At 40.7% G+C, this 16906-nt stretch overlaps 1 protein-coding gene across 1 annotated transcript in view; it reads left to right on the top strand.

Annotated features, from left to right (window-relative positions):
- The first annotated feature begins 9086 nt into the window (after window positions 1–9086).
- The window catches only part of PDE6H (phosphodiesterase 6H), a 44993-nt gene continuing 37173 nt past the window's right edge, over window positions 9087–16906 (top strand). The window contains exons 1-3 of the mRNA XM_082421980.1: window positions 9087–9889; window positions 11029–11069; window positions 13616–15184. Of these exons, the coding sequence (XP_082278106.1) occupies window positions 9756–9889; window positions 11029–11069; window positions 13616–13677 (237 nt within the window). The 5' untranslated portion in view covers window positions 9087–9755 and the 3' untranslated portion in view covers window positions 13678–15184. The remainder of the gene's footprint in view (window positions 9890–11028; window positions 11070–13615; window positions 15185–16906) is intronic.

Raw genomic sequence — 16906 nt, 5'->3', positions numbered from 1 at the left:
AATCTTTCCCAGTCCACACAATGCCACGACCTGTGCACAGGTACAGAGATAAACAAGACACAGAACTAGACCTGTGCAGCTAGTTCTAGTTGCCAGGGATGCAATGGGGGAAAACAGAAATAAACAAATGGAAAACATTTTGTGAGCTTAGGAAAAGTAATATACATGGGATATTATGAGAGCACTAAGTAAGGATATCAAAGAAGGCTTCTTGGAGGAAGTGACTACAATGCTCAGTCTCAAAGGATAGTAGGTGTTGGGGTGTTGACATGGGGAGGGTTGGAAGGGGAGGAGAAGGCATTTGAGGAAAGCGGAAACATGAGCAAAGGAGTGGCATCCTAAAATAATGTGGTATGTGCAGGGGATTACAAGGAAGCAGATCAGGGTGGCTGGACCTCAAAGTGCACATAACATAAGGAGGAGGAGCGTGCCTGGAATGGGGTAGGTGCAGGTCCAGGTCACAGTGGACCCCTTACACTATGTAAACAAGGAGCTTGGCCTTGATCCTGTCCGTGATTCAGAGCCACTGAAAGTGAAGGAGGGACAGGATCGATTTTGTGTTTTCCTTTGCAGTTTACTCTGGTAGCTGTGTAGATGGATTTGATGAGAACAAAACCAGTTTGGAGACTGTTTAGGCCTGAACTAGAGACAGAGGTGATCAGATTCGAGAAAGATTTAGGTGAAGTTGGCATGGCTTGGTGATTAATGAGATGTGAAGGATGAGGGTGAGGAGGGGTGTGGAATCACAGATGACTTATGGGTTTCTTGCTAGGATGAGTGGGTCCTTGGTAGGAATACAACCTGAGATAGAGAACACAAAGGAATGAACAGAGGTATTGAGGGAGTAATGACTTGAGTTTGGACATGTTGAGTATTGAGTTTGAAAGACACTGGGTCATTTCTAGGAAGTGATTTCAGACAGTAAGTGTGATGTATAAAAGTGGATTTCAACCTTAAGTTAATGATTTACACTTCATCAGGCTATGGGCAGTAGTTTAAACCAGGTCACGCAAAGTGCGGTCTGAAGATCAGCAGATCAGCATCACCCAGGAATTTGTTAGAAATGCAAATCCTTAGGCCTGATTTCAGAACTATTGTATCAGAATCTCAGGGGTTGGGGCCAGGAAGCTGTTTTAAAAAAACTGCAGGTAAATTGTAAAGTTTGAGAAACATTGGTTTAATTATGTAAATGGATGAGATCTCCCATTGCTGAACTCACTTATTAGTTTTAGGAAGGCTTTAAAATATAGAGTCCTTAGGATTTTTCTAATCATGTCATCTGTGAATAGAAACAGTTTTTTTCCTTTGTTTCCAGTCTTTGTGGTTTCTATTATTTTATGCCTGATTGCACTGGCCAGAACTTTCAGTACCGTGTTGATAAGAGTGATGAGAGCAGACATCCTTGACTTGTTCCCGATCTTAGAGAGAAATCATTCAGCCTTTCATAATTAAATATGATGTTAACTGTAGGCTTTTTGTAGATGGTCTTCATTAGTTTCCCTCTATTTCTAGTTTGTTGAGAGTTTTTATCATGAATGCCTGCCGGATTTTGTGAAATGGTTTTTCTGCATCAGTTAGTATGATCATAGAATTTTTCTTCTTTAGTCTGTTGATATAGTGAATTATGTTGACTGAGTTTTGGATATTGAACAAATCTTGCATATATGGAATAAATCCCACTTGGTCTTGATGCATTAGTATTTTTATATATTGCTGTATTGGATATGCTAATATTTTAAGGATTTTTACATCTAAATTCATGGGAGATACTGGTCTGTATTTTTCCTTGTTACTGCTTTTGTTTGATTTTGGTGTGAAAAAGTTTCATGAGGGTATGGGTGAAGGGGTCAGTTGTATGGTGATAGATGGTAACTAGATAACTAGACTTGTGGTGATCACTTTGTAGTGTATACAGATGTTAAACTATAATTCTTACACCTGAATCTTACATAAAAATAATTTTAAAAACTCATGAGGGTAAAACTGGCCTCATAAAATGAGTGGGGGAAGTCTACCTTTCTTCTATTTTCTGAAAGAGACTATTGTGTTTTTAATGAAGTTATTTTTTCAAGATTAATAACGTTGTTCTGGAGAATCCCTTAGCATGGTAGGGTGTTGAGGGAAGGAGGGACCGGCCTTGTGCATACCTCCTTCACATTTAGAGTGTTCCTCTCTAGGGTCCATTGTGCATTAGTAGAGTGGGAAGCTCAGTCTAGAAGATTCAAAACGTGGAGGAGATGCATTTTTGACATGTGTCTTCCGACTCACTGGTATTTTAAGAAACACTAAAGAAAGATTCGAGATTAGCACTTGTGTAAGCAGCTTATAGGACAGCTAAAATCTTAATTACTTTCTAATTACTTAGTACCTGCCCTTTAACTCTTTTCCTGTATATAATTAACAAGACTTTCCCATACATCAGAAAGGATTAAGTACCAAAGATTATAGAGCTATGGAACAAAGATTATTTTTTTAGAAAGTATTTTATGATATTTAGATTTAAAATTGACATATAGGAAGACTCACTCTCTGTGGTGTACAATTCTATAGGTTTGGCCAAATGCATAGAGTTGTATATCCACCACTATGATGTAGATACCAAATCATTCCATAACCCTTCAAAAATTCCTTTCATTTCCCTTTATAGTCAACTCCTCCTCTCAACCCCTGGCAACCACCAATCTGTTCTCCAGCCCTATAGTTTTGCCTTTTTGAGAATATCATAAATAAAATCAGACAGTATAGAGTCTTTTGACTTTGGATTCTTTCACTTAGCAAAATGTGTTTAATATTCATCTATTAAATAATGTTATTCCATTTATGTCACTCCATCCATCTATAAATCTTCTCTCTCTTTTTCTTTTCCCCCAGCAAGGTTCCTGCTGGCTTTGTTTCTTTTGTCTGTGAAATCCAGGCACACCCAAGGTTCTTCCAGGAAATTACTTGGTTATTGATCACTTGTTTATAGCTGTGTGACCCTATTACCTGATTGATAAGATCTGAGATAGATAACTGACCAAAAGTTCACCACACTAGGCAAGGCAATGACCAATGAAGTGACCTGGTAGAAGAGCTCTGTCCAACAGAGGCAGGGGGTGTTGATTGGCTGGCTAGTCTACTCCAATCCTCTAAGACTCAGTAGAAGTAGTGGAGGCAGAGTAGAAAGAGCAGCCACTTGGAACAGGGAAACACGATGCACCTCCTGAAGATACCAGGTGACCAGGTCTTTAGAACTGCAGGGTCTTGAACAGTGTTTCATTCTCCACATAGCCTTGCTGAAGCTGACTGTGTTCCTTGTCTTTCATACTCCTCCTTGTATCCCATACTTTTACTCTTTTCATCGTTGTTTCTTTCTAGATGTTCAACATTTTCTTCTTCTGTCATTTCCTTTCTGTTTCAAGAACTTCCTTTATTATCCTTTTAAGGTATTTTGATGACAGATTCTTTTAATCTTCCTTTGTCTGAGGATGTCTTTATTTCCCCTTCATTCCTGAAGGATCAATTCACTTGATAATAGAATTCAGAGTTGACAGTTCTTTTCTTTCAGGATGTGAAAAATGTGCCACTTCCTTCTGGCTTCCACTGTTTCTGATGAGAAGTCCTCTGTCCTTCACCAAAGAAATGGAGAATGTGGGAGGGTTTGACAGATAAGCATCAAGACATCCATGGGTCTGGTGTGTAAGGGTAGAGAAAGAAGTGAAAAGTAATGGAGACAAAGGAGGGAGTGGAAAGACCCATCCAGAGACAAAACACCCTGCTGGCTCTGCAAGGTGTTTGCTGTCTTCAGAATTCCTCTAATTTTGGTAAATACCAAGGGGAAGATTACTGAAAAAAACCCTTAAGCTGGTTAGCTGCCTATGTAATCTGCTTGGGGCTGCAGGTTAAGAATCATCCCCTGCCTAGAAAGGATAAATTGACCTTCTTTCTCTATAATCTCATGGAGTGCAATTCTCCTATAAGTAACAATTTAGAGAAGCGCACTGTAGTTCACTAGCAATGCATGAGAGTAACCAGCAACACAGGCATCTTGGTCCAGGTCTGCTTTGCTGTAGTAGAGTAGAAAGATAGCTGAATAAACAAGATATTTGCAGGGTTGGGCCTTGCTCCTGGCTCCCCTACTCACTTTATATGCAATCTTGAATAAATCATTTAATTTCTTTATGACAAATTTGTCAAAAGAGCTTAATGATGCTGGCATATTAGTTAAGGTCTATTCAAAACTGTATAAAGTGATGTACAAATTCATATTAGTGGCTCAATGCAATTGGAAGTTGTGTGTCAAGTGTCCCACTGAAGGGGATTGTAGTCTGGACCCTACACCCTGAAGCATTTGGTGTGAAAGATCCAGCAATCAATTCTCAAATAAATATCATCAGTTAAGAGTTCCCAGCTATCACTTGTGCTCTTTCTCTGTCACGTATCACTGAATTTTAGGTTATTCCTGATTTGTGGCTTCATCTGTCTGAGAAAATGCATATAACACTGATTAGGGAGAGATACTGGTATTTCTCAATGGCACTGCTCACATGATCAATGTCTCCAATGAAGCAGGGGACACTGTGAGAATTACGTGATCATCTGTGTGTGTATATGTGCGTGTGTGACAGAGAGAGAGAGGAGAGAGAGAGACAGTATGCAAGGGCTTGTGTGTGTCAGGAAAAGGGAAGAATGGGGGGTAGGGACTAAAGGTAACAATGGAGAAGGAAAAAAGATTTTGAACTACAATCTGCAAATCTCCCCTTGGAAATCAACACTTTGTGTGTGTTTGTTAATTCAATACCTATTTATGGGCAGGAGAGAGCCCAAGTCAGTTTGTAAGAACATCCAATTAACAGAAAAGCCTGTCCCAGTCTCACCCCACACTCTTCCAGCTTCTTTGCACCTGGGCTTATGCTCCTAAGCCTATGATGATGCACTTAGATAGCATGAGTGTATTACAGAGAGATAAATCAGGATGCTCATTGGAGAAACACTCAGCTCTGTGAGTATTCCTCAACTTCTGGAGAGTTTAAGCAGGATATAATCAAAGGGCTTTTGTTTGTGGGGGCAGGGAGGGGTTTGATTTGGCTCTAAAACAAAGAAATGGAAGAAAAGAACACACTGAACCTGTGGGCCTGGACCAGGGCTGGGGATGGAAATGGGAGAAAACATGGAGGAAATGCACCAAAACTTCCTTATAATGCCACGTGACAAGCTCATAAGTGAAATTTGATTATTACAAGGTCATTGCAAACCTTGATTACTAAATTCACTTAGAAGCAACCCAAAACTGACCCTCCCTTTTGGTGGCTCCATAGCAAACAGTTTTCTGGGAAAAGAGGGATCTGGGGCACTAAATGACCACAGAGCAAACAGTTCTTTACTCCCAGGGTGTGCTTGAAAACTTAGTCCAGGCACCAAGAGGCTGATGTGGGAGCGTAGGATGAGGGGAAGGAGCCCGGAACCAGGAGGGGAATGACCGCAGTGCAGGGCAGGTGTGCTAAACCTTCTCCCTCCAAGCTTAAAATGTTTGTTTGTTCCTAGCTGAAGCAAGGTACTTGCTGGAATTTTGTTTTTGTTTTTTTCACGGATTTGGTTTGGGTCTTCCTTGGCTCTCCAAATTATTAGATTCTCTCTGCCTCAGTGGGACCCTGGGTGACGTTTATAGGTCCAACCACATCAGTGGAGGAAATTGCTCCTTAGCCTATATTCTCCCCATCCTCATCCATCAACAATGGAATCGTCTATCTGCCCATATCTATGCTGAGAAAGAGGGAACTCGAAGCCTAGGGCGATAATAGTAGCATTAGAGAACCTGACTCAGGAATCTTCAGAAACTGCCCTTCCTTAGCTGGAATTTATGAAGTATCATCTGTAGCTTCCTACAGCTGAGCTCTGCTGCCTGGGGTCTAAGGCAACAGTAACCTCAGTTCTCTCAAACCTATGCCTTGAAAGCTTACATTGCTGCATCCACTTTCTGCAGAGGAACAGCTTGTAATTTTCAAAAGGGGAAGGGCTAACAGTGTTTTAAAAACAGGGAAAACATTCTGTCTCACAAAGGAATGAATTACTAGATACTTTGGGAGGCAAAAATGTGAAACCTCTGCTTGCAGCTAAAATCAAGTCTGATACTAGATTCAGGATTATTCAGCTTCCAGGGATGCCCTTGGAGTTCTTCGGAAAGCACGGTCAGGATAAGTTCAGCTGTAGGTGATACCTGTGGCTGACAGGACTGATTTCCAAGGCAGGACAAGGTCATATTTGTTTTGCTCATCCCAAAGATGTTACAGGGAACACTGGAGGGTAAATCTATGACAGCAACACCCTAGGGATTGGTTGACTGTCCTAGGTACTCAAAGATGAAATATTGTACACGAAATGCTCAGTAAATGTAAAAACAGTTATTATTCATAGTGCAAATCCCGAGGGCCATGAGGATTCAGGGATTAGCCAGGCAACTGTTACGTAACTCTTTCCAAGGACAATTCTTTTATGTAACGCATCACACTTGGAATTAGACAGGAACTCGGTCCAAGCCTAGAGAAACTTGCAACTGCAACTTCAGAATTATATAAACATGCAAAAGAAACTCGCCAGAGAAAAGGGGAAGTGTAATCAGGGGTACATAGAAGTCAAGTGTGAATTTTAAGTTCTTTGGGGTTGCTGTTAAGGTTGTCAAAGGAATCCAAAGAAGTCTTCTTAAGACAGAATTTTGAGAGCAAAAATAAGTTAATAGTTGGGGCATTTGAAGGATGCAGAGGATTACCCAGCAAGTGCAGGTAGCAATTACCTCTCTGGTGCTTGACAAGGACCCTTCAGCAGATGGCCTGGAGGAAAGGGTGTGGGAGTCCAGGTGAACCGATGTCAAAACCATAAATTTGTTTGCAGGGCTTCCTTGTCTGCCAGAAGGTCTACTATAAAAAGGTTACTCCTTTTTGAGTATTTTTCACCAAACGCTCTACATTATTGCCTCTTATTTTTCCCATTACCCTAAAAAGAAGATATTATTTGATTCATTTTATAGATGGAGTGAGACCTAGAGAGGTTTTGCAACTTATCCAAGGTCACATAAACAGTTTTGTGGAGCAGGAATTTGAGATTATTTCTATTTGATTCTAAAGCATCTACTCTTTACACTGTTTTGCCCCCTGAAGGGTGATTTGACTGATTAAGGTTACCTTAGACCCTCACATTACAGACTTTGGATCTAACATAGTAGGATTTCAGTTAGAGTTGCCAGATAACATAAAAGATGCCCAGATAAATTTGAATTTCAGATAAACAACAACAAGACAAGTTTCTAAGTATAAGTACGTACCATGAAATATTTGGGATATACTTATACTAGAAAAAAAAATCATTTGTTGTATAGCTGAAATTCAAATTTAACTGGTCGTCCTATATTTTTATTTGCTCAATGTGGCAATCTTAAGCCTAGGAGGCTCTCTAGATTAAAGAAAGGAAAGTTTGTAGTTTCTCACTGCTTTGAAAGAATTGGGAAGTCCAAAAGCTTGATCTGAGGGAAATTCTCTAATTTTCCTCTGTGGCTTTGGCAGAGCTGGGATGTGTCAGTTACTGGCGGCACAGTCAGAGAGTAACACTGCTACTGGCTGCCCGCCAAGACATTCCCATGGTCCCAACCACACTTGGGAGAGGCACAAACTTTGCCTGTTTACCAGGGAAGGAGAGGGCTCGCAGCACAAGAACTGGATTCAGTGAGCAGAGGAGTTGGCAGCATATTTTCTAAAGCCACTGAGGGCTTTATGAGGTGAAGATCAGCTGATGCTTTACCTACGGTTTGACGGAGAAGGTCACAGGGTCAGGATCTCAGGACCCAAGTTTCAAAGCATTAGTTCTCTTTATTTATTTATTCACTCATCTGACAAATATGTATATGGCGTACCTCCTATGGGCCGGGTACTGTTGTAGGTTCTGAGGCTACAGAAATGAACAAAGACTGAAAAAGCAGCCTCCTGGAGCATATTCCAGTGGGGGATTAAGACAAGGTCCGTTGCATGTGAAGTTGATCCAGGACCCTGGCCAGTTTCACCATCCCTGGTTCCAGCTCACAGAGTAATCAATGTGTTTTTATTGAACAAGTTGAGGACTGGCCAGGAGAGAATTAAAATAGTAATTGGGGAAGAGAAAATAGGGAAAAATATCTTGGAGGCAAGGATTTATTAATAATTTTACATGATTTTGAGAGTAATAAGAACAAGTTGATAAAGTTATACAATATAAGTTTTGAAGGATGTGCAGCATGTCAGAGAGAGAGAAAAGATGGTTAGCATGGGGGCTTCCCTGGTGGCGCAGTGGTTGAGAATCTGCCTGCCAATGCAGGGGACACGGGTTCGAGCCCTGGTCTGGGAAGATCCCACATGCCGCGGAGCAACTAGGCCCGTGAGCCACAACTACTGAGCCTGCGCGTCTGGAGCCTGTGCTCCGCAACAGGAGAGGCCGCGATAGTGAGAGGCCCGCGCACCGCGATGAGGAGTGGCCCCCGCTCGCCGCAACTGGAGAAAGCCCTCGCACAGAAACGAAGACCCAACACAGCCAATAAATAAATAAAATTAAAAAAAAAAAAAAAAAGATGGTTAGCATGAGCCAAACATTGTTGGGAAAAATTGAAGTTAAGAATATTAGCATAAATCTATAATGAATGAAATACGGAATTCTATGAAAACAAGCTCCCAGGCGGCAGATTATGGACAGTTTGGCTCCAGGTGGGAGATTAAGGCTGTTTGGAAGTTCTGTGGAGCTTTTTCAGAATCTTCCTTCCCAGATTAAGTGCTATCGACTTTTGTGATAGAAAAGGAGAAAGAAGAATATTCTTTAGCTTAGCATAACTCATGCTAATTTGTTATTACATGTTATTGTAACATGTAATAAAAATCTGTTATGTTCTTTTATTTGTACTTGAAGAATGACTATGTACATTTCTGTAGCTAAAATGAAAGTCTGGGAAAATCATATTGGATAGCTCCTTGATTTAGATAGGAGAAAATGTTGAAGATTTCTGAGAAATATGTGGCTAGGAAACTTTATATCTGGATGTGGAGTTAAAGCACACACTTACTACTTAATCACCCCACACTGTCTTCTGTGTGTTTGTGTATTGGGATGTATTGAACACTTCTGTGGTGTTGGTATACCAGGTTCAGAGTTTCCCCTATCCAGACTACTACACTGTCATCTCTAGAACTAGGAAAGAAGTCTCTGGATCACATGAGAAGTAAATAAAATAAGGACGATAAAGAACAAAGGCCATAAAAAATGGGTCAGTAAACATTTAGAGTCAGGTTATTTTATAGCTAGATGGAAAAATATGTAAAGCTTAAAGAATTTTTCAGTGCTGCAAAGACTATAGATATTCTTTAGTTCATTTCTCTCCCTTTATAGATGGTGGAACTGGTGATCAAACAGAAAGACATCATTATAATAAATTCACATAGAAAGTTAGTGGCAGATTTATTGGAACAACAAATCCACCTAGATTTTTGAACTCTATCAGTTGCCAGTCTATATCCCACTATACTGAGCGCCTCCCTTGATTTATACCACATTCTCTTAAAAATCCCTTTAAAAGATGATAACTTCTCCCTTTTGGTGTCAACACAAGATACTGAGCTTCTTTTTCAAGGTTCTTTTCTCCCCACCTCCAGTTTATCGTCGGGGTCTAATATGTAATGGTTCTCATACCTTGAAGGGTCTTCTTTTTTTCTCTTACTGTCTAAGGAGCCTGAAAGAAAACCATCAGCCCCCCAAGGACCAGCAGAATGAGTGACAATTCTACTTTGGCCCCTCCAACTTCAAACCAAGGTCCCACCACCCCACGCAAAGGACCCCCCAAGTTCAAGCAGAGGCAGACTCGTCAGTTCAAGAGCAAGCCTCCTAAGAAAGGTGTGAAAGGGTAAGACCAAGATTAAAAAGAAGACTTTCTATTGGTTTTATCCCTCCATATAGCTGATTCACTTTGTTGTACAACAGAAACTAACAGAGTATTTTAAAGCAATTATACTCCAATAAAGGTCTATAAAAAAAAAAAAGAGTGCTTTGGTTTTAAGAAATTAATGCTCACAATATTAAATAGACTTATAAAAATTTCCAACCCCACCCTCTGTTTTCCTATCTAACAGAATCTTTGCTGAATCATGTTTTCAGTCCTGGAATCCTTTCTCCGTCAGCTCCCAGATCTACAGTCAGAATTAACATGGAAAATGGAAACTTCACAGTGACCTTCGACTAGACCTTTCAGACTTTTCTTGACCACTCTCCTTGGTTGATGTAACCTGTGCTTTAATCTGGAACACAGAAACACTGGCCACTTTTAGAACACACCGTTTATTTATATGCCTTCAAATCTTCTCTCTTCAGTTCTTTGTTTTTCTCTTTCTCTTCTTGGCAAAATCTTGCTTATTTTCAACACACACTCATGTTAATTTCTTCTGAAAGCCATTGCTGACTCCCTTAGACAAACATTATCATTACTTCCATGTTTGCATTTTCTACATTCAGCGATGGTAACTTGTGTTATTTTATGTTACATTTATTTCTTGTCATCTGTTCCCTGAGACTGAGATCCCTCAGAGACAATTTGTGTGTTTGTTTTTTTCCTTAACTCCCAGGGCCTAACACAATGCCAGGGACATAGTAGATGCTTAATATGTACTTTTGGATAAACTAAACAAATGGATAAATTAATCATTTTAATGACTTTCATATTGCTTTCTAATTCCAATTTCTATTTTAAAAAGTGGAGCTTAACTAAATTGCCCCACTGATCTCTTTTTTTTTTTTTTTCTGGCTCTCAATTGTCTTGAGTTAAATTTTTACAGAGGGGAAACTGTCCCTCCTCTGGGACACATTGTCTAAAACCTGCCTGAGTGCCATTTCCTTTGCCCCAGTTCAATGCAGACAGAAGGGGTTTCTCAAATACAAAAACTTAAACTTCTTCTTCTTTCCATTTGAATCTGGAAACTCTTCACATGACTTATTCCAGGATCCTTTGGCTCCGATATCAGCTAATTTCTCTTGTATTTTTTTCCATAGGTTTGGAGATGACATTCCGGGCATGGAGGGACTAGGAACAGGTGAGCCACCCAAAGATTTCAGTGAATTTTACCCTTGGACTTTCACCCTTTTTTCTACTTCAGGCCACATGGGGCAGTTGAAAGTTACCAGAAATACCTCAGGCAGCAGATTCTTTAAAGACTTAGAAAAGTGGGGTTTTAATTTAACTTCCTAAATAAGTATGTGTGTGCCCAGAGGCTAAAACTCTAAAAGAAATCAGACTTGCCCCAAAGTTTAATGAATCTTTGTGTTTTGTTAAATACTCTTGAGGGCGTACAATGATGAATTGTAGTCTTTCACGGTAGAAGGATTCTTCGAGTGAGTCTAGACCAACTTTATTTTTCAGAAGAGAAATCTGAGACATAGAGGAATTAAGTGACAATCTGAGGCCACAGAGTGAGGTACTGGAAACAAGGGTGGGGCCAGGAGAGCCTTTTCACTCTACCGGGCCAACGACTCCTTCACCTACTTCCTTTTTTCACACATCCTCTGGCACCCAGAACAGGGCCCTGCATACTGAAAGTATCCGGTACAATAATTTTTAATTGGCTAGAATTTTTATTTGTTGGCTAATGCATGCAAATTACTGCATATCCTTTTTTAAAAATTTATTTATTCTATTTATTTATTTTTGGCTGCAGTGGGTCTCTGCTGCTTCACACGGGAGCTCTCTAGCTGCGGCGAGCGGGGACCACTCCTCGCCGCGGTGCGCGGGCTTCTCATTGCGGTGGCCTCTCCCGTTGCGGAGCTCGGCCTCTAGGGGCGCGGGCTCAGCAGTCGTGGCTCGCGGACTCCAGAGCTCAGGCCCAGCAGTTGTGGCGCAGGGGCCCAGTTGCTCCACGGCATGTGGTGTCCTCCCAGACCGGGGCTTGAACCCATGTCCCCTGCACCTGCAGGCGGACTCCCAACCACTGCTCCAGCAGGAAAGCCCCCTGCATATCCTTTTAAAAATTAATAGACATTATGTTTTAGAGCAGTTTTAGGTTTATAGGAAAATTAAGCAGAAAGTACAGAGTTCCTATAGACCCCCTCTGCCACCTTCCTCCCCCTGTACATCGTTTCCTCTATTATTAACATCTTGCGTTATCGTGGGGCATTTGTTATACTTCATGAACCAATATTAATACGTTGTTATTAACTGAAATAGCTTGTTCATTCTTTGTGTTGTCCAGTTCCATGGGTTTTGACAAATGCACAATATCCTGTATCCACCAGTACAGGTTCATACAGAATACCTTCACTAGCCCCCCAGATCTCCTGAGCTCTACCTGTTCATCCCTTTCTCCCCGTAAACTTCTGACAACCACTAATCTTTTTACTGTCTCTATAGTTTTGCCTTTTCCAGATGGTCCTACAGTTAGAATCATATAGTATGAGTTCTTTCACTTAATATTTATCTAAGCTCCCGCCATGTCTTTACATGGTTTGATAGTGCATTTCTTTTTATCACTGAATATTTCATTATCTGGTTGTATCACAGTTTATTTATCCTATTGATAGGCATCTTGATTGCTTCCAAGTTTTGGCAATTATGAATAAAGCTGCTATAAACTTCCTTGGGCAGGTTTTTGTGTAGCCACATGTTTCCAGCTCATCCAATACACTTTTGATAAATGGTGGCACTCAGAGCAATCAGTGTCCTTTCCGGGCAACTCTCAGCATATCTACTTTTATTGTCTAATGCCACTCCTCGGATCTCAAATAGAATTTCTAGCCACTTTTATAAAGCTCATATGCTACTCTTCTAAATCAAATGCTTCTCTATTTTGGCCAGCTGTGTATAAGACCAGCAAGTTCACTTTTGACTCTGGAATATATCCTTAACTCTGCCAACGTATTTGGAATAGTGGCAAAAGGTTTATACTGACGGAAATTCTGAAGTCTTTGATCTGGTTCTAGTTCAATCTCTACAACTGTGAGATTTTTTGCTGGGTGTTTAATCACTCTGGGTATCAGCCAGCTTCCTTGTAATTGAGGAACAATAATATCTTATTGCTGATGCAAGAGACTGGATGAGATGATGCCTTGAGATCACTTCCCAGTAGGCGGTGGGATATAGGCATTTCAGAATGTAAAGGAGCTTAAGAGCAGTCAGAGAAGCCCAAGGAACACGTCTGGATTGGTAAGGAGCAAGGAGACTGGATTTCCAGACCATGGGAATTTAAAGCGCCCCTATTTCTTTCTTACTTTAACCCTTGGCCTAACTAGAATTCCACCTCTGTTCCCTCTTGAGTGGTTTTGTGAGACTCCGTGTGATCAGAGAGCTACACTCCCACAGGATAGCCCCAGTCAAAAGCCTTGAATCATGTCCCCATAAAAGACGCAGAATAAAACCAACACAAATACCTTGGGAGCCTGTTCTGGGGGAATCAGAGCCCTGCAGAGGATTAAACAACTGGTCTGATCCTTCCTGGGCTGAAGGGCCATTCTAGACAACTTCCCCGTCATCTGGACAGCATATGGAAGGGAGGGGTGAGGGGTCTCTGCCTGAAGGATGCCCTTTTGAGCAGAAGAGGCTCTCCTAGGGGTGAGACTGGCTTATAGGTTCTTCTTTTTTCCCTTACAGATATCATGGTGATTTGTCCTTGGGAGGCATTCAGCCACTTGGAGTTGCACGAGCTCGCTTAGTTTGGGATCATCTGAGGCACCAGAGGTTCTGCCACTCTCAACAGCATCTGCTGTAACTTTGGTTACTTCTGCCCTATTGATCTGCCAGAGTCTTGACATACAGCTGTCGGAAATGGTTTCTTTGGCTTACGCAGTCATTTCCCTTAAGTTACTACTAAGAGTTCTCTTAGTGTCAGACTCTCTCATGCAGTATAGTTTAGCTCAGAATAGTGGGTGAAATCAACTTTTGATAGGGCCTTTCAAACATTACCACTTTTTCCTATCAGCTGGTTAGAAGTCATCCGTATTTCTCTAAAGTTTAAGTCCTTCAAATCTGTTTTTGCTAGGCATTCATTATGATTGGTATTAGGCTTTTAAGATACCATTTATGTCACTCCTCTACCTTTTTCTTTAATAAAGGAGATACCTCGAATCTCATGATGAAGTTCTATTAAATGCTATATGCAAATATCTGATGCCCTGTTCTGAGACCCAATAAACAAAGAAGGCACAGTCACACAGGAAATAAGCACAGTGCATGCAAAAGAGCATAGGATTAAGAGTCAAGTTCTGATTCTGCTTTGTAACTTTGTAAATCATGGCCTCTCTGGGTCTAAATTTTACTGGACTAGGTTATCCCTGAGATCTGATGCAGCTTTAAATTGTACAGTTCTGAGTTGTTGGCAAACTGGAGATTTAAACTCAAGACTCTGAGCCTTCTGAGTGTCTTGATTCAGTTGATTGAAAAGATTTGTATCCTTTAAAGTTTAGACTCAGATGCAAAAGATAGGTAGTGGAATCGGAAAAATAAAATAATGGTTTGCTTCACCGCTGAAGTAGTGTCAAATGTAATGTGCACATAGCTACCTTTCCCCAATGCTTTCAAGGCAATTGTGCAATTCAAGGGCTGCCTCTGTCTGACTTGGTTGCTTTGGGTACTAGCAGTATTAACTTCTTCATTTCAGTTTTGTAATTTGTGGCAAAAGAATGGAGTAAATTAACTGAAAAGAGAGGCAGCATGATAGAGGGGAAAGAGATTTGGGTTCTAATCCTGGCGCCATCATTTTGGGCAAAGATCTCACTCTTGGAATCCTCCAGTTTGCCTGAATTAAGTAATCTAAGGTTCACGGTAGCAATAAATCCTGTGACTTTGTCTGAGCATGGGAATGAGAGATGCTCAGCCCTGGAGAACATTTCTTCGGCTGCAGGCTCTGCACTCACTGTTTTGCACAAATGACATTGTTGCCTTCCGGCCAGAAATCTAAAAGCCCAAGGGACACATCTGGATGGGAATGGGGTAAGGAGACTGGGTTTCCAGATCATGGAAATTTAAAGCATGCCTATTTTTCATTTTAACCCTTGGCACAACTAGAATTCCACTTTGTTCCCTCCTCCCGTTACCAAGTCCAAGCTCATGTCGCTCACTGCATGACAGGCCAAAAAAGGAGCAAGGAAGAGCAACTTTATTCAGAAAGCCAGCAGACCTAGAAGATAGTGGACCAGTGTCCCAAAGAACCAAATTGTCCAGGTTTGGATGCTAGTTTCTTTTAAATTGGGGTATAGTTGTTTTACAAGGTTGTGTTAGTTTCTACTGTACAGAGCACTGAAGTGGAGTTCCCTGTGCTATACAGCAGGTTCGCATTAGTTATCTATTTTATACATATTAGTGTATATATGTCAATCCCAGTCTCCCAATTCATCCCACCTCCCGCTTTGCCCCCTTGGTGTCCATACGTTTGTTCTCTACGTCTGTGTCTCTATTTCTGCCTTGCAAACAGGTTCTTCTGTACCATCTTTCTAGATTCCACGTATTTGGATGCTAGTTTCTTTTCTAGAACAAAGTGGGGGAGGTGTGAGGAGGTAAAGTAAAAGAGGTGATAAATTGTTGCAAATATTTTCTGGTCCTGGCCAGACTCTGGAGGGGATTGTTAATTTCTTCTTTCCTGTAGCCATTCACAGGTGGCCTAGTCAGGATGTTTCCTCTGAGCTTAAACAAAGGCATTTTAGCTTAACATTCAGGCATGGGAGCCAGGGTTCGGAGACGGGCCATTATGCGTACTTTAAGTTATAGGCAACATCCCTTTAGTGATGAACTTGTAGCAAAAGCAATAAAATACAAAGGTTAAAGTAAAAGAAACAGATCCAGTATGGAGTCAGATTTGTTCTTCCCTATAACACTTAGTGAAAACTAGAAAGTATAAAAGAAAAAGTAGGGTATAAATTCAAAAGTGAAACCATGACGTGCAAGGAGTGTAGTGGTAAAGATGTTTTCCCCCCAGCAGGAGCTCACGCCTCCACCCATGTGCCTGTCTTTGAGCAGCTGCTCCGTTTGGCAGCTGGAACCTTCAGTCTGCCCTCGCTCATCCCAGTGGAAGGGTGTGCCTTTCACTTAGGGATGCCTGTGCTCTTCTCCAGCTGGGGAGATCTGTCCACATTTGGCTTACTTTGCAAATGTTTCCTAAACATCAAGCAATAATGCTGACACAATAGAATTCACCCAAAGGAACGTAGCCAATGGCCAGGATGGAGAAGGATCTAGAAACCATGCTATGTGAAGAACTGTTGAAGAATGCATAATATTTAGTCTGAAAGAGAAAATGTTCATTGCCAATAAATTTTTTAAAAGTTGCACTGAACAGGATGGAACAGACTTATTTCATGTAGGATTCTAGTATTTAGTAGTAAGCTAGAATAGATATAATTTATTTATTTGTTTCCAGTTTTATTGAGATATAATTGACATACAATAATGCATAAATTTCAGGTGTACAGCATAATGATCTGACTTTCATACATCATGAAATGATTATCACAATAAGATTAGTGAGCAGCCGTCATCTCATATAGATAGAAAATTAAAGAATTAGAAAAAAAATGTTTTTCTTGTGATGAGAGAACTCTTAGAATTTACTCTCAACAATTTTCATGTATAACATACAGCAGCATTAATTATATTTATTATATTGTACCTTACATCCCCAGTACTAATTTATCTTATAACTGCAAGTTTGTATCTTTTGACCACCTTCATCCAATTCCCTCTCCTCCCATCTCCCCCCCCCCTTGGTTACCACAAATCTGATCTCTTTTTCTATGAGTGTGTTTGCTTGTTTGTTTGATTTTGAAGTATATTTGACCTACTACACTATGTGAGTTCCTGTTACGAAGCATAGTGTAGAATAGACATAATTTAAAGCTTATTCAAGCACTAGAATTTCGTTCTTTCTATTCCTAAATTCTAATTCTATCT

The sequence above is a fragment of the Balaenoptera physalus genome (assembly GCF_965194825.1).
Source record: "Balaenoptera physalus genome assembly, chromosome: 13".
NCBI classification, from domain to species: Eukaryota; Metazoa; Chordata; class Mammalia; order Artiodactyla; family Balaenopteridae; genus Balaenoptera; species Balaenoptera physalus.
The sequence above is the reverse complement of the archived record's forward strand: the minus strand, read 5'-3'. Positions and strand labels throughout refer to the sequence as shown.